The 23,198-nt window shown below is 32.3% G+C and overlaps 1 protein-coding gene and 1 pseudogene across 1 annotated transcript; one reads left to right on the plus strand and one right to left on the minus strand.

Annotated features, from left to right (window-relative positions):
• The first annotated feature begins 4,809 nt into the window (after nt 1–4,809).
• Nucleotides 4,810–10,892, plus strand: LOC25483930 (protein fluG-like; annotated as a pseudogene).
• A 3,099-nt stretch (nt 10,893–13,991) lies between these two features.
• On the minus strand, nt 13,992–15,228 carry LOC25483931 (thaumatin-like protein 1b). The gene is made up of 2 exons (XM_013612654.3): nt 14,990–15,228; nt 13,992–14,845 (listed from the first exon to the last, which is right to left on the minus strand). Exons 1-2 carry the CDS (start codon nt 15,159–15,161, stop codon nt 14,163–14,165), a joined length of 855 nt encoding a protein of 284 aa, XP_013468108.2. The 5' UTR covers nt 15,162–15,228; the 3' UTR covers nt 13,992–14,162.
• Nucleotides 15,229–23,198: the final 7,970 nt, after the last annotated feature.

Here is a 23,198-nt window from a genome sequence, read left to right on the forward strand (position 1 = left end):
ACACTATCTTCCATAATCTCTCTTTCATGTCTCCACTCACCCACCACCGCAACAACCACCACCACCACCAAAATATATTGTCTTCAACCTTACTATCTTCCACCTCAATATTGGTTTCGAACACAGTTACATTACAAAATTCACCCATTTTCATTTTTTTTTTTTTTTTTTTGAGATTTTTAGTTCGTGATTCATGTCTTTCTAGTCTTCTAGACCCATTAATTGCCCTAATTACTTGTTATTATGCAGCAAACAAGACCCATCGTATATACTGATATTTCCATTAATATTTATTAGGAAAATTTGGACTTCAATTCCATGCTACCAAATTGCTCTCAAAAGGAAAAAAAAACATGATTATTTTTAAGAGTTCTCTAATTGGAACTAGTAGGATCTGAAGTAGTAAAGTTTAAATTTTTGATAAGCTTTTGAGCTTCTGTATCAAATTCTAAAGTAATAAAAATTAAAGGGTTAATCGTGTTATTTACCCCTGTAATATATGTCATTTCCGGTTTTCGCCCCTATAAAATTTTGGGTTTGATTTGCACATTCGTAAATTTTTTTTTTCTAGAATACCCCCTTCCCCCATCTAACTCAGCAAATACGTTGATGCGGCGCCGATTTGGTAATTTTTTTCATTTTTTATTTTTTTAATATTCCATGTGTAAAAAAAAAAATTGCATTAGATTTTATTTTTAAAATACTTGAAAATTAATTTTAATAAACAAAAAATATTCAGATTTTTTACCAAAAATTTAAAAAATCGAAAAAACATTAAAAAATTCAGAAAAATATTAAGGTTTTTACGAAATATAAAAAAAACAAAAAAAATAGTCAGATTAATCACAAAAAAAATTAAAATTCGAAAAAAAAAATTAGATTTTTTTCAAAAACTTAAAAAATCAGAAAAAAAAATTATAAGGATTTTTTTTAAAATTTAATAAATTAGAAAATATATTAAGATTTTTTTCAAAATTAAAAAGATTTTAAAAAATTCAGGAATTTAATTTTAAAAATACAAAAAAAAGCAAATTTTCAAAATAAAAAAAAAAGGTCAGATTTTTTTTTTAAAAAAAATTAATTTTAAAAATCTGTATTCAAATTTTGAAAAAATTCGGATTTTTTATTCCATAAATTTTATAAAATATTTGGATAAAATTCATTTTTCCACGACGATGACAAAACCGTCTAAATTTATATCCAGATTTTTAAAAATTAAAATTTTTTCCAGAATATTTTTTGAAAAATTTGACCTTTTTTTTCGTATTTTAAAAATTAAATTCCAGAAAGTTTTGAAATCTTATAGTATTTTTTTTCTGATTTTTTAAATTTTTGAAAAAAAAAAATCGATTTTTAAAATTTTTGGAAAAAATCTGGCTATTTTTCTGATTTTTTGATTTCGGTAAAAATCTTAATATTTTTTTCGATGTTTCAAATTTTTAGAAAAAAATCTGAATATTTTTATGATTTTTTTGAATTTTGTTAATTATTAAAATTAATTTCAAATATTCTAAAAATAAAATCTGATGTGGAATTTTTTATTTACACGTGGCCGATTAAAAAATGTCAAATCAGCGTCATGTAAGCGAATTTGCTGAGTTGGATGGGGGAGGGGGTATTCTGGAATATTTTTTTTACAATTGTGCAAATCAAACCAAAAATTTTATAGGAGTGAAAACTGAAAATGACATATATTACAGGGTGAAAAACACTATTAACCCAAAATTAAATCTTTCTTCTCTGTTTTAATGGGTTCTAATTTTCCCAAATTATATGGCTAAGATGGGAGAAGGAGTTGGAGATCTAATTACTGTTATTGATTTAGCCCTCTTTTGCAATTCAAGAAGAATTGAAGAGTGTTGATGAGAGCTTGGACAGAAACAACAGTGTTATGCTGGTGGTGGAGTGACCATGGAGGAGAGAGTAATGGTAGAAGATAGTGTGAAAAAATCTAGTGTTTAGAGAGTATGATTAAAATGTGTTCCTCATTTGATCTAATGGTCAAAAAAAATATTTTCCATGGTGGGAAATAACTTCCCTTACCCATGCTAACCCCCACCTAGTTGGCAAGGTACATTGGTGTCCTCACTTGGCCAATTTAAGTTGTTCATAACTTTCTTGAGGGTATGATATATACTCACATCAAGTGACATCACAATCATCCAGTACATGATCAATTAGATTTGTCCATATCAACATTTATAGAATAACAAATTTTAAAAACTCTTCGGGATTTCTAATAATATTTTATACCATTATCATAAAATGGATTATAACAAATTCATTTCTAAATCCTTAAAATGGACAAATGATGTCATCATTTCAATAATTTTGATAGTATGTATAACGCAAATGAAATCCGTCAGGGAGTTTCATATATCATTATCAAGTGAGTCATATAAATAAATTGTAACACATCTTTCATATAATTTGAGTCTTTCATGTGCTATTGAACTTAATCAAATATGAAAAAGTGTTTGAATTCACTTCAGGTGAATATGTCTTTAAAGAATATGTCTTTTAGATACTTACCTATTCACTTCACATGAACATATCAAACACACACACACACTCTCTCTCTCTCTCTCTAACTTCACACCTTTAAGTTTTTGCGGACTATAATTCCAAACAAAGTCTGTTTTATGTAGCGAGTTTGATTTCACTAGAATTGTCTATTTTTATTTGTAAATATTTTCATTATATGTAACTTCAATAGACTTTAACTCATGATCCTCATTATTACTTATCAAATATAACACTATATTATATGCAAAAACATGTCAACGTTGACTTAATTTCGGTTCCATCTCATTTTATTGAGATCTTTCATTCATGACATAATTTATTAAGATTTCATAAGCTTTAGGTATTTGATTAGTTCTTCTGGAACTGAAAAATCAATTATGTCAGAAAACTCTTTTAGAGTTTCTATATCCTCGTTTGAGTTATCTTACCTTTAAGCTCTTTTTCATATTCAAGTCATTTTATATTTGGAAATGATTGATCTATCATGCTTCAGACACAATTGAGACTCATTTGCATATTAGATTATCCGATAAGGACATATATTTCATTTGGAGCATTAGCAGCTGATATTTGATGTATTTAACTTTGCAAATGAGATATTTTGAGGATCAAGATGAGACAATAATATTTCCTTTCAAATAATTTATTTGAACCACATATTCATATTTTCAGTTGCTTGTTGATATCTCCCCTAGAATACTAATCCCCCAATTGATAATCACTCTACTGGCTATAAATAAGTTAACTCAACACAATTAATGATAGATGGAGATTCATATCAAATATATTTTTCCAATATTCTTTCAAAATTTATCTTAGTGCATTATATTGGAGCAATTGTGATATACACAACACATCCAAAATCCACTTGGATAAGAAATATTAGGTTGTTAACCTAAAATCAATGATAAATTAAGGGGATGACTTATATATAGTAATGTGTTGGCTTGATGTAAATCAATATCTCAACATATGATTCCCAAAATAGAGTTTATCAGATATGGTCTCATAACCAAACTGGAGTTTATAAGGTATGTTCTTATAATTATCAATCATACAATTAACTTTAGATGTCTAAAGAATGAATTTTCAAGTCCATTTTTATGAGCATATGTTACCAACTGTTCAATGTCAATTTCAATTGACGAATGATACTTATTAAATGCTTTCTGAAAAATTCAGAAAATAAACTCTTAGTCAAATTGTTGACATAATAATCTGTCAAATTGTTGACATAATAATCTCAAACTTCTGGTTGTGAATATACATGTGATCAACATCGATTCAAATCATATAATATTCAAGTGATTCACATGATCGGTGTATTAATTTAAATATCACCTTATAAAATGACAAACTCATTCTTTTAAATTGTCAACTTTCTCTTGGAACTAGTAACACACAATAGTTACTAGATTGAAGAATCTTCTACCTATTCAACATATATGTATTTCAACTAGTTTTTAAATCATAATGGATCCATGATAACCCAACCGGTCTTATCAACGATTATTAACTTCCGGTTTAACAATATAAGCTTCCATTGCACTAAAATTAATTATTCATAACAGTTTGATTGTTTTTAAGAATCATACTCTCATTCCTTTTAAGTTTTTTTTTTTTTTAAATGACACGTTTTGTTAGCTGGACGTTAAAAAAAAAATCCCATTTACAAAAGGAAAGAAATAAAAATAAATAAAAAAGTCATAACTCGTCTTCAATAGTAATTAGTATCGTCCTCCTATGAATCTAGACATGTCAATGCTACTGGCATACTCAAAGTCAAAGGTACGTTTGAAAATCTTCACACACTCTCCATTACACAAAGGAATACTCCTTCTGTCCTAAATTTTACGTAGGAGAAATTATTTTTTCTTAAATTATATGTCGTTATAGAATACCAATGCAATATTAATGTTACTTTTTCTATAATAATAATAATATTTAATCAAATTACAACCAATCACTTTTTCTCAAGGACATAATACAACCAATCATAAAAAAATTGTTCAGATTTTATTTTGACAATTATAATTAATTGAAAATATAAATTCAATGCATTAACTAAGTATGAAAATTTTCCTTAAAAGAAAAACTATACTCATTTTGGTTCTATTTACAAGAAACAATTGACTTTATAGATTTATTAATTAATTGATGTATCCGGTCTAGATTTTGAATTATATACATAAATTATTCAATGTATTTAAAAAGTCAATTGATTTTTATAAATGGGACCGATGAAGAATAAAATATTTTGGCAACGACCAACCCACAGAAAGAATGGATTTGAGTGAGTTAAGAAAAGCAGTGGAAGAAGTTGAACTTGTGGATGGTCATGCCCACAACATAGTTTCTCTTCAATCCAACTTGCCTTTTATTCATTCCTTTTCTGAAGCACATGGTGATGCTCTTGCTTCTTCACAACACTCTCTATCCTTCAAGGTTCTTTCTCTTGCACCATTTTCTTCATTTATATTGTTTTATGCTATTTCAACATAAATAAATGGACACATTTTAAGGACACATATATTAATATGTTTGTCATTTTTTAAACTTTAGTAATCAATCAGTTTATGGCAGCATCCCACTTTGCTGTTGTTTTGGCTCTGGGAATTCAACAATATTATTTATGTGCATGGTTATCAAATTGAGATTCAAATCATGAATAGAAAAACCTATTTTCGTTTTTCTAAATTGTGAATTGAATCTTATTATGAATCGTAAAATATATCACCAATAAAAATAAGATATTTATTAGAAAAACGAGTGACATAACAAAATTTTAAGTTGATAGTAAATGGTATATGAACCTCAATGCAAAGTTGACAACAAAAGTGGCCGACTATACTAGGATGAGTTAATATTCATCATAGTAAATCAAGATTCAAAATGAAATTCATGTTTGAAAATAGATATACACTAGACATTCATATCAATTGAGTTTAGTTTTGTATCGAATCGTGGTATGGCTTGCATGTATCGTAAGATATTGATAACCAAGCTTATGTCTATTAATTTATAGTTCAAAATTATTTTTTGTGGAGCTTCAAATATAGAATCTTATTATGATTTATGACAGTTTATTATATATGTAATGTTCAGAGAAATCTAAGGGATTTAGCTGAGCTATATGGATGTGAGTTATCCTTGCAAGGTGTTGAAGAACACCGAAAAGTCTCTGGATTGGAATTGTCATGTTCAACATGTTTCAAAGCTGCAAGAATCTCTGCTATACTCATGGATGATGGGTTAGAATTGGACAAAATGTATGATATAGAATGGCATAAGAGTTTTATACCTCTTGTTGGTAGAATCTTAAGAATTGAAAGGGTGGCTGAGAAAATCCTTGATCAAGTAAGATGCTTCACTTTTGATTTTCTTTCTTGTGCTTTATTGCATTCTTCTATTTGCAATTGTATTCATAAAATCATGTGATATACTACCCGAAGGATTTGCCTGATGGATCTTGCTGGACGTTGGATTCATTAACTGAAGCATTTCTCTCGAAGTTGAAATCATATCCTTTCTATGTATTATTGCTATCTTTTCTTTACATACACAACAAAAGTTCTTAGCTTCACAAAAATATCCAATATTTAGTTAGGTTCCTTAGCGACACCTTAACAGCTGCAGCTGAAATCTATGGATTGAAAAGCATAGCTGCATACCGCAGTGGCCTTGAAATCAATACAAATGTGACTGAAAAGGATGCTGAGGAGGGTCTCAGACAAGTGTTACTTTGTGAGTAGAATATGCATATTTGTTTTAAAATGTTCTGTTTCAACTTTCAAGGTATTATTCGTATTCATTATTCTACATGTTCAGCTGGGAAGCCTATCCGTATTGCAAACAAGAATCTTATCGACTACATCTTCTTGCAAAGTTTGGAAGTTGCTCAATCCTATGACTTGCCAATGCAGATACACACAGGGTAATGAAATGGTTTTCAATTTTCAGATACACATGTTATTATATTCAATCATTCTATTTTCTTAAATTATTACTAGTATTTTGTTAGATGTATTAATATAGATATAATAATTTTCTTCATACTAGGAATTCTACTTTTATGTAAATACTAAACTTACCTTTATGTAATTAGCTTTCGCGATAAAGATTTGGATATGCGACTGGCGAATCCTCTTCATCTCCGTTCAATTTTTGAGGACAAGAAATATTCAAAATCTCGGATTGTTCTTTTACATGCATCCTATCCATTCTCAAAGGAAGCATCATATCTAGCATCAGTGTACCCTCAGGTAAACATTTTATATCTCGGTGATTTGTATTAGTAGATTTGAATATGGATTACATGTTCACTCGTAGGTAATAACACAATATTCTCATTCAGGTTTACCTTGATTTTGGATTGGCAATTCCAAAGCTTAGTGTACATGGGATGATTTCATCATTGAAAGATATTTTAGAGCTGGCTCCAATAAATAAGGTGACATTATAAGCAAGTTAAATAATTATTCACCGAGATCATGAATTTTCAGATAAATATTTCTTGCATTGCAGGTGATGTTCAGTACTGATGGCTATGCATTTCCTGAATCCTTCTACTTAGGTCTGTTAACATCCCGAAAATGAAGATTATACATGATGAGTCCTTTGTTGTGGTTAACATAACCTTAAAGTGTTTCAGTTTCATTTATTAACATAACGAGTTCTGTTTTCACAGGTGCAAAGAAGTCTCGCGAAGTTGTTTTCTCCGTTCTACGTGATTCATGCCTTGATGGTGATCTCACCGTTACTGAGGCCGTGGAAGCTTCAAAAGACATCCTTGCAAGAAATTCAATTCATTTCTATAAGATTAATCTTGCTAACAGTAATATTAATTCAGATAATAATCTACAACTAAATGTGATTGATGACGATTTAGAGACTGATGTTTCATTTGTTCGTATAATATGGGTTGATAATTCGGGACAACACAGATGTCGTGTGAGTTTCCTCTATCATGTTTATGTCAGTTCATTATTCATTCATTTAAAGATTTTTTTTTATGTTTATACATGTTAAGAAATTATAACATGAGGTGCTGTCAAATTTTGTTTCAGGCTGTTCCTAGAAAGCGTTTCAATGATGTTGTTTCGAAGAACGGGGTTGGTTTAGCATTTGCACCTATGGGAATGAGTTCTTTAATAGATGGGCCTGCAGCCGGGTCTGGTTTAGGTGCAGTTGGTGAAACAAGATTAACGCCTGACTTGTCTACTAAAAGGAGGATTCCTTGGTACACAAGTTCTTTCTTACGAGGATGTTCTGAGCTTGTTTATCTTGTTACTTAAGTTCTAACTTCAAATGATTTTCTTTCTGTTTGTTTTGTTAAGTGTGACTTTCATTATTTGATTAATCTAATAAATAACACTTTCTAGAATCAAGAACTTATCTTTCTTTACTGATAGTTTTTAAACTAATGCAACTCTATTCCATCCATTATAGGAGCAAGGAAGATGAAATGGTTTTAGGCGATCTGAATGTTAAACCTTGCCAAGCATGGGAGTATTGCCCAAGAGAGGCCTTAAGAAGAGTTTCCAAAATTCTCAAAGATGAATTTGACTTGGTATGTTGCATAGCTTGTCTTATTTATAATTACCTATGTTGTTTAACCCATTAGAAATGGTTTTATTGATTTTTTCTCTTCTTCACTCAACAATTATGTTAGGTGTATTTTTATACGGTGTTAATGTACCATGTTGAATTTATGATATTCAAATGACACTATCTTAACTTATAGTTTGCTTATAGGTAGTGAATGCAGGTTTTGAGAATGAGTTTTTTCTCTTGAAGAGCATGACAAGGTTTGGCACACAGTTTTATCTTGAGATTTGATTAATGCAAATAGTTATAAACATTTAGAAAATCATTCAGGGAAGGGAAAGAAGAATGGATACCATTTGACTCGAGTCCTTACTGTTCCGCATCAGCATTTGATGCTGCTTCCCCAATACTTCGTGAAGTTGCTTCTGCTTTACATTCCATCGGCATTCCTGTAGAACAGGTAAATTATATATGAAAGATATGATGATGGCCTTGTTTGATTTTCATTGCATTTAATTTGGAACCGTGGAACCCTCTGATTTCTAACACGTGTCCTATTGTCCGGCATTTTTTTCGTAATAAAATATTGCAGTTACACGCAGAATCTGGAAAAGGTCAATTTGAGCTGGTTTTGGGACATACCATTTATACTAAAGCTGCAGACAACTTAGTTTATACACGTGAAACTGTTAGGGCAATTGCTAGAAAACATGGCTTGCTGGCTACGTTTGTTCCAAAGTAAGTGGAAATAAATTCTTTTAAAGTATGAAATATTATACATCTGTTTAGTTTAGATTTTAAATACCTGGCTATGACCATGATGTGGTAGAAATGTAGCATTCTATTTTATTCCCAAACTACAGAAGCATCATAGTTCTATGGCAAAAAACATGGTTGTGCATGTAGACAAAAATACCCTAATTGTTTGAAGCTATGTTATTTTTATTGTATTTAAAGAGTCGAGGGTCTTTGGATAATCAACTCAATTAAATGCTTAGTAAGTAAACTTTTATGTATATGTTGTTTTATCAATTTAAGTGTTTTTGTTGGTAGACTCTACATGTTTTATAAAAGCTATCTTGGAGTCTTTTTCCAAATAAGCTGAAAACAGAATATGAACATATCATAAAGTCTTAAAACACATTGATCTACGGAAAAAAAAAATACTGATGTTCTTTACTTACTTAAGGCATGGGCAACAGATAAAATTAGAGTTGATACTGATGTAGCTGCATGGAGATGTTGTCATGTAGCCTATAAAACATAATTAGAGTTGATAAACTCTTGTTTTTCATTACAGCACAAATTAAAGTTAACATTTTGAAGTGTATAAGTTTGTGGCAGAATGGTCAAAATGTATTTATGGCATCTGATGGATCATCAAAGTATGGAATATCAACTTTGGGAAAAGAATTTATGGCTGGAGTTCTTTATCATCTTCCTTCAATTTTGCCATTTTTAGCACCACTTCCTATCAGGTTTCTCGTGACTATAACGACTCATTCTCCTAAAAGCTTAAGTTTCTAGCCGGAAGCCTAAATATTTTTATGTTTACTTTTATATCTATAAAGCATTATATCAAAAAACATGTATGTAAATATGGAGTTATGTAACCCAGAGGGCTTACGAAAAACCCAAGGCAAACAATACCTGGACAAAGTTGTGCAACGCAACTTGAGTTTGGAACACAAATTATACACTTATGTTTCCTTACACCAGTAAGCAATTTGATTGCAGTTATGATCGGTTGCAGCCCAACACATGGAGTGGTGCATACTTGTTTTGGGGAAATGAAAATAAGGAGGCTCCATTGCGAGCTGCATCGCCCCCTGGAACTCCCGGTGGTTTAGTGAGTAATTTTGAGGTGAAATCATTTGACGGTTCTGCAAACCCATACTTAGGCTTATCTGCTATAATTGCTGCTGGCATTGATGGGCTTCGTCGGCATCATTCTCTTCCTGAACCTATTGGTAAATGATATAAATTATACTATGGAACATGCATCATGAATAGAACTTGTTTACTTCTTATTTGATTTGTTTACTTCTTATTTGATTTTCAAACAATTAGCAATTTTATTTTTGGTTCATATTCACTTCTTATTTCATGTATCAAACAGATACAGATCCAAATCCAAACAACCTTCAGAGATTGCCAAAATCACTTTCAGAATCTTTGGAAGCTCTTCACAAGGCCGACTTCCTTGAGGAATTTATTGGTGATAATTTGCTCACTGCCATAAAAGCAATTCGGAAGGTATGTGTTTGACTTGGATGCTTTTAAATTTACAATTCCAATGAAAAGCTTTTCAACACTTGGATAGCTTTTTGGGTACTTTCACGCAGTAGCAAATCTCGGTCGTAGTATGAAAGATCGGACAACTCATTTTAAGTTGTATTTTAAGACAACATAGTGAAGTCGGAACACGAGTCGTCTGATCCTCATCCAAGGATAATGATCGCGTGTTTCTACTGCGTCTAAGGAATCTGATTTCTTGGTTGGCTGCATAAAATCTTTGTTCCTATACATATAAAAATAATTGATACATATGCAGATATATAATAAATGCTTAATGTGATTCTCTCATCCAAGCCACTGATTTTGATTCTTAATGTGACTTATGATACCAGGCTGAAATTGATCATTACTTGGAGAACAAGGATGCATACAAACAACTCATACACCGTTATTAGGCTAGCTGTTTTTTTTTCATGTGTAATGATTGGTCGGCGCATGATTTAGAATATGGAGAATTCTTCACATTAGACATTTTCATAGCTTGCATTTACACTTCTGAGTTTATTGGTTCTAATTAAATTAAGAATAATTGTTTATCATTTGGCTGGATTTATATCTTATTACTGACGGCATTTTCTCTTTACGGACAACTTATTGTCATCGATAATCAGTAAAAAAAATCTTAGTAATAATTACAGAAAATGTTATGTCATCAAAATAGAGTCAACAAATTGATTAGAGAAAAGGAATACGCGTCACATGATCCAATATTCATGAGTAAAGCTAACCAAAAATATTATTTGAACCTCTATAAAAGGAAGCATTAATGATTGGCAATGAACTGTGTGAACAATTTGGATTAATTCTAGTCTCTCTCCCCCTCTTACAATTTTGTTTATTCTCTTCTTTTTTATATCCAGTACTTGTACTTGGATTCTATCTTACTTTTACTGCTTAGGATCTAAGAAATGGTTTGAATTTCCATACTAGCATTCTTTTAAGTTGTAATTTTCTTCATTTCTTTGTACTTTTCTTTGAAGTGTCAATAGGAAATTCTGAAGGTATCCTCAATTTGGGTGCTAAAACTGAAACTTTATGGTTATAAGGTGGTTCTATCTCCTTGCTTGTTTATGCTATATAGCAACCTTGACTCTTGGTACATAGAGTTTACTATAAGTTGTAATTTCATGAGTGTAATTTCATATACCATAGTCAAAGTTCCTAATCACTTATTCACCAAAACTCTCCTAAAAAAAATACTATCCATGAGAGGATCTAAACAACTAATGAAAGTTGAGCAACACTTGGGCTTTTCAATTGTTTGACAAGCTTGCAACATCATCTTAGCTATCTTCTCTTGAAACAACAAAAATCTCTTAGCTGCAAATATTAGAAATTAATGAAAGGAACATTAGTTGATGTTGAATCCATGTGAATGAAGAAACTTGTCACTGCTCTTCTACTTCCAAAAAATGACTACCATCCTGAAAACAATGTTTTATGTCAAAATAAAAAGAGAATACTTAAACTCCCTTGGGTTCGCCTAGTGGTGTTGGCTTGGGTCCTTAGAGCGTGTTCCTTCTCAAGGTCTCAGGTTCGATTCTCCCCGATTATGGCAGACATAATTTTATGTCGTCTTCTGATTGGGAGCTAGTTTTCATTCTGTCATATCAATGATATTAGTTGCTAAATATAATTTATAGATGAGCAGAAGAAGTTTCCTTAAGAATATTGCTTGTTTTTACACTAATCTGATTAATTAATATGTATTATGATTTTTTGGTTTAGTGTGTGTGTGAGTATGAACTACCATATTTTGCTACTTCAACAAGATAGGAAAAGCAAGCGATATATAAAAGACACTTGGCCAAAAATATAAAAAGCAAGAAGAAGAAATAAGGGAACTAATCATGATTCAAAATTCTTAATTGACATGGGTAGCTGGGTTGTGTCAGGCCCGTTCCTAGAGTTTTACAGGCCTTAGGCATAATATGAAAAAAAAGGCCCTTACATAATGCATCATAATTTTTTTAGCTCATTGTTGTGTTTTTTTGCTTTTCATTTCGTTTTTTTTATTTTGCTTTTCACTACAAAATAAATGTTTTTATAGACAACATCTGAAAATAAATTAAATATTCTATATACACCAAAACAAAATAAAAATAGTAGAGAAAAATAGCACATGTGAAGTAGACTGAAATTTTAGCACCCTATTTTCAACTAAAATAGAATTTGCTTTGTTACGAAAATTATCCCAATTTCTTGGATAATAAATATCGTCGATATTTTTAGTATTAGTGAAGTACATTATTAGGAGCAAAGGGTCCAAAAAAAAATCACCAATTTCTTCGATAATAAACTTTTGAGCATATTATCAAGAACAACTAAATTTTTTTATAGGAGGGTGTATATAGAAAATTTTGTGTTACATGGGATATATATAGTAAATCTCACTAAAAGGGCCAAAAATACTAACAGATGTCAGCCCATTCCTTTATCATGTCAAAGTTTGGGCCTTTGAAGAGAATTTTTCTATATATATCTCCCGAAATCCAAATATTTCTATATACACCCTCTTACCTTAAAAAAAAAATTGGACCCCCTACCGGCATGGGTCCTAGGCCGTCACACTCGCGGCCTATGCCCTAGGGCCAGCCCTGGGTTGTGTGATTCAAAATTCTTTTCAACCACATGAAGGTTGATAATTAACTTCTCTTCCTCAGGTGTAAACCTTCATCTTCTAATATCATTTTTTTTGAACGGAAAATTTTATCTACAAACGAGATCCCTGCTCAAGACTAACAGAGATCGGTGATTCATCTTCTAATATCTGACATCAATTAATTGTCCATCTTAACCGGCTACTCTTACCACACCTTTGAAGCCCTTGAAAACAAGCAAACACTATCTTAATTGTTGATCCAGATACATCATTTCTAAACTAATCAAGCAACCACTCTATGAGAACTCCATAGTTGGTAACAATTTCTACTTCAACATTGCCGTTTTACCAAATTTGTGCAAGAATTTTTCTAACCGAATGTAAAATGAATTTTAAATGAGCATATTGGGAGAACTCAAATTGTTCTTGGAATTCAAATCCTGCAATAGTCTAGAGGAGTTTATATTTCACCAAACAAAATATATAATAATTTTTGAAAAGTTAAATCTAAATGAATGCAAACCCTAATGCATCCAACTTGTTCTCTTGATAAAAAAAAAATATAAGCAATAAGGCGGATCATAAGGTATACAAAGGCATGCTTGTTTATAGTATATCCAACAATATCTATAGACTTGATATCCAGTATTCAACAAATGTTGATGTGCAAGATTTTAATCAGATCCTATGATGTTGTTGTTAAACGAATATTTCGTTATTGGAAAGGTAATTTTGATCTTGGTTTGGTTTATTAACAATAATATAATATGATTACAAGTTAGAGAAATCACTGAACATAGTGAATAACAAAGAGAAAGAGAGTTGAGTTGTGGTTTTAGTCTTTTTGATAAATTCTTTTGAATTTTATTTGTTGACAAATTAAATAATTAACAAAAGACGGCTTTTATGAAAGATTTTCTACAATAAAACCTTTTACATAATTTTTTATTAATCGACGTAACAAAGTGCTGGTCATGACTTAAGAAGAGTAACCTATAACCTAAATAATATATCCATCAAGACGCAATAAATTATAAAAAAAATTACTGCAATAATAATTGAAAATACTTGTGGTTTATATTACATGACAAATGTGTCTGTATACGTTTCATTTGTATACATGCACTTATTTTATTTTTGACAAAGACATAAATTAATTAAGACGGCATATTTTGTTTGATCGTGAAGTTTAATTTGATGGGCAGAAGGTGATGGCGTAATCGGGTCTTGCAAAGCAAGTGAAAGTGCTGCTCTTATCGTCGTAAGCATAGCTATAAGCACCCGGGCATTGGTTCTTGAAAACCATAGAGTAGTCTGTGGGTGGACATTTTTCTTCGGTATTGTAATCTCCACGACAACAATATTTATCTTCGTTTAAAGCCAAACAAGCGCTCTTACAAGCAACCACACTCCCATCAGAACCTATCACTTGGAGCTCTGAAGGGCACACAACATTAATGTTCCCTGGACAACTGGAGGTTTTGCAGTCACCACTCCCACCTTGTGGCGTTACAGACATTGGCACGTTGAATCCATCCACATTGCTCACATCGTAGAAATCTTGTCCCCCGTTTGTTGCTACGGTTATTTCTACCAATGTTGCTGGTGGGATTGCGCCAGCACCGTTACAACCGACTTGACCAGAGGCACAATCGGCGGTGGCACAACTGAACTTTCCATTGTTGTTGGAGCATCCGGTTCGTCCCCAAAATCGACCCGACCATGGTGATGGAAGGTCCACCTCAATTGTTGCTCCAGGTCCTAACTCAAAACCCGTTGTTGATAGCTGAGGCTTTTGGTCTCCAGTTAACGTTCCCGGCCATACAGTGTATTCACACCTATTTGTGAATGTCACCTTAGCTCCTCCAACCGCTGCATACAAATGCAAAATACGTTCATATTAGAAGAGCAAATGAATTTATTAACCACATGAAGAGGAATAAAATAAGCTAAATGAATTAATTTATTAACTATATGGAAAATTAATGTAGTTGAATGAGTACTGATATATATTACCATAGAAGAGGAATGCCAAGCTAAAGCATAAAGCAACATGGGTGTTCTTCATTTTGGATATGACTTGATTAATCTTGTTTTGCAGGCTTGTGAATATTGGTGCAATATTTTCTCTTTCAATTGTAGTTTTTCTGTTTGGTGATTGATGAAATTGCTCTCTGCTTCTTGACATATATATAGCCTACTATGGATGGTTTGAATCTTAATTCAACGAATGGTATTCATTTGGCTCGGTCAATAAAAAACTGAGAGGCACTTATATGGAACTATTCTACGGCGTGTATAGTTATTTATTTAGCCTCCATCCATTGGAAATGTCTCAATCAAATCTTACGTAGTACTTACTTGGTCCTATGCATGTACTGATATTATTGACGAAAATAAAAACAAAAAATTATGTTGAAAGAATTTATTTTATTTCATTTAGAGTGAAGATTTGATTTAATCTTTAATAATTTTTTCACAGGTCTATCTAGTCCATGACAAAAAATAAGCAAATCAGTTCCTGACATTTTTATATTTGACACAAATTAGTCTCTCTATTATAATGAGTTAACGATTAATTTATCTAAGATATGAAAATTGTTCAGGGATTAATATGTGTATATTAGTCAAGGATTGGATGATTGGTTTGCGAGGGACAAAATTTGGTCTCCATTGATCTTCTATAAATTATTTTTGTCCATGAAGTTGAATAAACTTATTGAAGTTGTGTAGTTTAATTTTTCCGTGTTAGAGTTCTGGTATTATTAGTGCATCCTCTGTGCCGGTCTCCAATGATCTTTTATAATTTATTGTTGCCCGTGAAGTTGAATGAATTTATTGAAGTTGTGTAATTTAATTTTTCCGTGTTAGACTTTTGGTATTAACAAGGTAAGTATCATTTGCATGCAATTGCAAAAATTAATCATTTAAATCGAGAAGGAAAATAATGAATGACAAAACTCTTACTGTAGAGATTTTAAATTTTTGCAGTTGAACTCGACCTCTGGTTAAGTTTGAAGAAAAAGGCGGTGTCTTCTTCATCTGCAAAGGATGAGACTTCGAATAATATTTCTATTCAGAAGCACAAACTCCCGAAGGCGCATGGTTCTAAGAGTGTCACATCTTTGTTGAATCTGAAACACATTGTTAGGCTTCCAATGAAGGACAGGTACAGGTTGATTTGTGCTATAAAAAATTTAAATCGAAAGAAGTCTGCTTCTAAGGTGGCACGTTCCTCTTCAGAGTCCAAGTGTGGTGTCTCTTTGTCGCATGACTCTAAATCTACAGGATCCTCGACTGAGTATACGAATTGGTTGGCTTTACATGGGAAGTCCAAAGAGGTATCAGCAGATGTTGCTGTTGTGGGGAAGGTTATGGGGTTAAGGTAGATGTGGATTGTGCAAATAAGTTTGATGTGCTCGCTAGGGGTAAGAGTGAGGGAGATAAAAAAGTTATGGTGGTGGAAGGGGCCGAAGTTGGGGGAGGAGTGAGTTTGAGGGAGGGTTGTGAGGGTGTGGGAGTAGGGGGTCTCAATGATGTTGTCTTTCAATGTGAGAGGTTTAGGAGGGTGGGAGAAGCGGAGGGAGGTTCTGAGGTTGGTGAGGGAGAAGAATCCATTTGTTTTTTGCATTTAGGAGACTAAGTTATAGGTGGTTGATGATTTTGTGTGCTGTTCGTTGTGGGGAGGTGAATCTTATGGTTTTTCTTATCGTCCATCCTTGGGGGCAGCATGGGGTACTCTTACTCTTTGGAACTCTAGCGAGGTTGATGTATTTATGTCTATGAGCTTTGAAAATGTTTTGATCATTAAAGGACGGTTTTTAAAGAGCGGTGTTGAATTTGCAATCGCTAATGTGTATGCATCTTTTGATAATGGGAGCGGAGAGCATATATGGGAGAGGTTAGAGGCTTTGATTCATAATGATGAGGGACGTGCCTGGTGTCTGTCCGATGATTTTAATGTCATCCGTTCAGAGTCCGAAAGGAAGAGTCGAGTTATTGGTGGTATTTCTAAGGACTTTTCAGCTTTTAATAATTTCATTGATTTTATCATGTTGGTTGATTTGTCGTTGTGTGGGAGGAATTTCACTTGGTATAGGGGGGATGGTTTATCTATGAGCCGTCTGGATCGATTTCTTTTATCAGAATAGTGGATCGGTTCGTGACCTAACTGTTTTCAGGTCGCCCTCTTATGCTTCGTTTTTTACCATTGCCCTATCTTATTGACTGTTGATTAAGCAAATTGGGGACCAAGACCGAACCGTATGTTGAAATGTTGGTCCGATTTACCTGGCTATAAGGAGTATGTTACGGAGAAATGGCATTCTTTCAGTGTAGATTGTAACACCCCGTTTTCCCAACGTGAAAATTTCATTTATTTAATCAGAGTAATTCACCTAAACGGAATGTCACATTCTTTTCTTAAAATCATAAACTGTATAAATAACTATTTATCCTTTAAAATTCAATAACTAAAAAGTCTTTAATACTTCGCAGCGGAAATTATTTAATAATCAAAACAGTCTTTGGCACTAAAGCCTCTTTACAATTATGTCATAAAAATCCATTCTAAAAACATAGTCATAACTCTTCAGAAAAAATACGTAAGGAATAGAAAGCAATAACAAATTCTCATCCCGTTACGTATCAGAGCACCTAAAGACACTTGAGCCACCACTCCTACTAATCATTAATACCTGCAAGTTACTCATACGAAGAGCAACATTTTCAAGCAGAAGGGGTGAGATTTCACAAAACAATAATATCAAGCATATAATTCAATAATTATATTTAACAACATAAATAACTTCATATATTAGTAATAATAATTCTTCATGTAATAATTCTTAATAACTCAACCAACTTCTAATTATCATTTAACACATATTAACCAAATCGTAACAAACATAGATCATCACATCATAGTCATAGTTCATATATAGCATAACAACATCTTAATCCTAATTCATATACAACATAACAACATCATTAATTCATAATAATAATTATTCATCAAACATCTCATTATCAATTCATTAATAACAGACAACTTATCAATTTAACATAAACATCATCAAGTACACTTAACAACTCATAGATATCATCATGTAATCATCATCACTAATAACTTTAAAACAACACAATATAATCATCTCTTATTAATAGTAATAATTATCTACATCATAACATAAACATCTTCTTATAATAATATAACAACAACGTAACATGATATTCACTTAATAATAATAATAATTATATATACATCATCTCGTCATAATATAATAATATAACAACAACATAGCATGATATTCACTTAATAATAATAATAATAATTATATATACATCATCTCATCATAATATAATAATATAACAACAACATAGCATGATATTCACTTAATAATAATAATAATTATATATACATCATCTCTTCATAATATAATAATATAACAACAACATATTCATCTTCTTGTATTAATATAACAACAACGTATTCATCATCTTATGAAAATATAATCAACACATACTAACACCAAAATCAACATCATAAATCTTCAACATAAACATCTTAAACAATATCATCTTAAACATCATAGCATCTTTGATAAACAATTACCAAGTAATCACAACATTCGATCATCATCAATAACATAACATAATATTCACTTAATAATATTAATCATATATAGAACAACATATTCATCACTTAATAGTAACAATTATACACAACATCATAACAACTTAACAATATCATAATCATTATCTTAAACAACATAGCAACGTAACAATATCATAATCAATATCTTAAACAACGTAGCAACATAACAGTATCATAATCAACATGTTAAACAACATAGCAATATTTTAGTCAACATCATATAATTCACATCGTATAATCTTCGTAGGTACTTCTTTAACAACACATGGGTAGAACACAACTCGACAAACTCATGGATGATCATTCATCGACAACTTAACAACTCATGGATGATAATTCATCAACAACGACCTTGACTCGACATATGCGACAATGCAACTTAGACACTTATATGCATGTGGTACCAATCGTCATCATAAGTATTAATATACTTTTATCGTGCGGAGGACAAAGCTCCTAAAACGTGCGGAGGACAAAGCTCCTAATCGTGGTGAGGACAAAGCTCAATGAAATGCTATGCATGGACTCTTAACAACAAAACACCGTAATCATCGTAATCAACATATCATCATGCATCCAATAATTTGGAGCTAAACTTCATCATTTCATAATATATATATAGACATCATGCACTTAGTTAAATAACAGCAGTAGCACAGTCAAATCACACAACAATAGAGAGATATCAATATATCAATTGCAATTCACAACATAACAATATTAATGTGAAGTATCAACAACTTAAACATCAAATATCTTCCACATAAGGCATATAAATATTTCACATAACCAACAACAGCAACATAGGCGACACATAAACATCTCAGGATATAACAATATCAAATGATAATCAACAACAACTCATGTAACTTAGTTAAATAACAATAGCAGCATAATCAGATTATATCAACAGCTTAATACCAATTCATTTTCAACAACTTCCTGATCATTCAATAATAATTCAAGTAATGCAATCAATCAATAAATCACATTATAAGCACTTAGCATTTCAATATAGCTTCACAATTCACAATCATTATCTTTAATAGGTCACACTATGTACCTAAAGTTCATTTCTAACCAATCCAAGCAACTCAAGTCTCACAATGCACTAAAAACACTCAATTCTGGAAGTGCTCGCGAGGCGAGAGCATCTGCTCGCCGTGGCGAGTACAAGCCAACTTTCCAACTAAGGATTGTTCTAGGTTCAATCTCATTCTAAATCATTCTCTATCAATAGTAGGCACCTAAAGGTACTCAAAGGCATCTAAGGTTCAACTCAAAAGGTCGAAACACAAAATCTAACATGCTCTCTGCCTTAGCTCGCTATGGCGAGTAAGGTTGCTCGCAATGGCGAGCAATACCAAAACACTCGCGAGGCGAAGGGGTAGGCTCGCGTGGCGAGCGATGAAGATCATCACTCGCGAGGCGAGGATCATAGCTCGCTGTGGCGAGCGATGAATCTAGGCTCGGACATGATGCACTTTCTACACGAAAATCATCATCTAACAAGGTTCTAAGCCTAATTTCAATTCCAGAATTCATCTAAATCATTATCTAAGGTCTAAGGACAGTTTCTACATCTTTTTAACAAGTTTCCACCGTTTAATCATCAATTCTATCAATTTGACCTAATTTCCGATTCTTCTTAAACTCATCCTAATTCATGTTAAACTTAACCATTGATTCACATACTTAATAGAATTGCAAAGTTAGTCTCACCCTTACCTTATAATCAGGAAATCGCAGCCTCTCTAGGTCTCTCCCTCTTCTCTTGGCTTTTCTCCCTTTTCTCCAAAAGCAGTCGTACGTACGTTATGTTTTTCTAAACTAGGTCTCTCCTATTTATATAAATCTTTAACCTACTTATTTTTCTCTTAAATCCAAATATTAATATTCTATCCCAATATATATATATATATATATATATATATATATATATATATAAAATGTTTCTATAACAATAATAAATAACAATTATATCTCTATAACATATATATATATATATATATATATATATATATATATATATATATTTCCATAACAAATCATACATATTTCTATAACAGATTATATATATTTCTACAACAAATCATACATATTTCTACAATAAATAACATTTATTTCTATAACAAATCACATTTATTTCTGCAACAAATCGTGTATATATTTCTATAACAAATGACATATATACATTCCTAAATCAAATAACATATATCATATTTTTAAATCAAATAGCATATATATATATATATATATATATATATATATATATATTTCTAAATCAAATAACATATATATTATATTAATAAATATATAACATATATCATAACAAAATATCACTCATCAAACTAAATCATATAAATCACACAAATCATATAAGTATATTCTAAACTCATTTAAAATAATCAAATAATTAGAGAGGGTGTTACATAGATGGCTGGGGCAGCTATGTTCTCAAGGAAAAATTAAAATTAATTAGAGGTTCCTTGAGAATGTGGCATCAGACTCATACACAAAATCTTCACTCAAAAATTCAATCTACAAAGGAGCGTTTATCTTGTTTGGATGTTAAAGCGGAGGAGCAAGATCTAGTAGATGAAGAGTTGGGGGAGGTTCACTTGTTGTCTTCGAAAGTTCTTTCTTTATCAAAATTACATGCAAGCATACAATGGCAAAAGTCAAGGCTTAACTGGCTTCGTGAAGGTGATGCAAATTCTAAATTCTTTCATGGTATTTTGGCAGCAAGGCGTAGGGCGAATGCTCTTTTATTTATTGATGTCGACGGGGTTCGAGTTGAAGGGGTTGCTCATGTCCGTGGTGCAGTTTTAAATTATTTTCGACACCATTACAAGTCGTTAAATAACTCGCGACCAAGTGTGGAGGACATGGTGTTTAAAACGTTGTCTGTTGAGGAGGGAGGGTCCTTGACAGAGCTCTTTTCAGAGGAAGAGATCAAGCAGCCGGTTTGCAATTGTGATAGTTATAATAGTCCGGGTCCCGATGGCATTCCTCTTGGTTTTATAAAGGATTTTTTGGGGCTGCTCAAAGATGATTTAATCCGATTTTTTAATGAATTTCACAAACATGGCAAACTGACGAAAGGAATTAATAGCACATTCATAGCCTTGATTCCGAAGGTGGAGAGTCCTCATTGTCTGTCGGATTTTCAACCAATTTCTTTGGTGAATTGTTTATATAAGATTTTGTGGAAGGTTCTTGCTAATCGGTTACGTAACGTCATTGGTAGTGTGATCGTTACATCGCAGACAGCTATCGTGCCTGGCCGCCAAATTCTTGATGGACTATTGATAGCTAATGAGTTGGTGGACGATACCCACAAAAGAAAGAAGGATCTCGTATTATTTAAGGTGGACTTTGAAAAAGCTTTTGATTCGGTGGACTTGAAGTATTTAGATATTATGTTGCGAAGAATAAATTTTCCTAGTTTGTGGGGAAAGTGGATGATGGAATGTATATCGACACCATATGTGTCTGTTTTTGTGAATGGTTGCCCTACTAATGAATTTTGTTTGGAAAAGGGTTCGATAGGGAACACTCTGTCTCCGTTCCTTTTTCTTATTGTCACCAATGGGTTACATGTTATGATGAATACAATGGTGGAGCAGGGTATGTTCGCTCCGTATACAGTAGCGGCGCATGGCAATGTTGACATTTCTCATCTACAGTTCGCGGACGACACTCTTTTGGCGGGTGTTAAAAGTTGGGGCAATATTCATATTCTAAAATCAGTTTTGATGTTGTTTGAATTTGTTTCTGATTTAAATGTCAACTTCCATAAGAGCATGTTATATGGGGTTAACGTCACTGGTTCTTAGTGGGTGGACCGGTGTGGTGGTAGACAATTTTAGATGTTAGGGATGGAGTGGGACAGGTTGATCTGGGTGGATGTTGGATAATATTAACCGACAGGTAGGGGATGGTGTGTCCACTTTGTTTTGGGTCAACCCTTGGCTGGAAGGGAAACCGTTTTGTAGTCTATTTCTGCGCCTGTATGAGTTAGCGGAGAAAAAAATTAGATATGGTGGCTGAAATGTTTGCGAGAGGGTGGGGGATTAACGGGGAGGCATGGAAATGGCGTATGAGGCTTTTTGCATGAGAGGAGTAGTTGTTTGGAGAGTGCATTGTTCGCCTATCCAATTTCTCTTTTACGGTTGACCGTGTCGATAGATGGACATGGATGTTACATGATTCTAACTGTTAGTTCTGCTTATTATTTTTTAACAGACATAGAGCTTGATAGTCATCAGCAGCCTAATAGTAATTACAGATTATTGTGGCTGAAAGCGGTGCCTCTAAAAGTGTTGATTTTTGCTTGGCGCCTGTTCTTAATTAAATCGGATTCCTACTAGAGATAAACTCTTCCAACGGAAGGTCCTGCTTGTATCTAAACATGGTTGTATTGCTAACTGCGGTTTTAATGAGGACAGAGAGCATTTATTTCTTACGTTCGGTTTCTTTGGTGGAGTGTGGAATATTGTTGCGGATTGGCTTGGTTTTTCATCAGCTTTCCATTGTCAATTCTTTGCACATTTGCATCAATTTAGT

This window comes from Medicago truncatula, chromosome 1 (assembly GCF_003473485.1).
Source record: "Medicago truncatula cultivar Jemalong A17 chromosome 1, MtrunA17r5.0-ANR, whole genome shotgun sequence".
Lineage (NCBI taxonomy): Eukaryota > Viridiplantae > Streptophyta > Magnoliopsida > Fabales > Fabaceae > Medicago > Medicago truncatula.

What these genes read in the sequence shown, in the direction of transcription:
- LOC25483931 (XM_013612654.3), bottom strand. Translation starts at nt 15,161, where the DNA reads ATGTCAAGAAGCAGAGAGCAATTTCATCAATCACCAAACAGAAAAACT. An exon ending in CTTGGCATTCCTCTTCTATG is followed by an intron (nt 14,846 to 14,989) that starts GTAATATATATC and finishes ATTTGTATGCAG; the next exon opens with CGGTTGGAGGAGCTAAGGTG.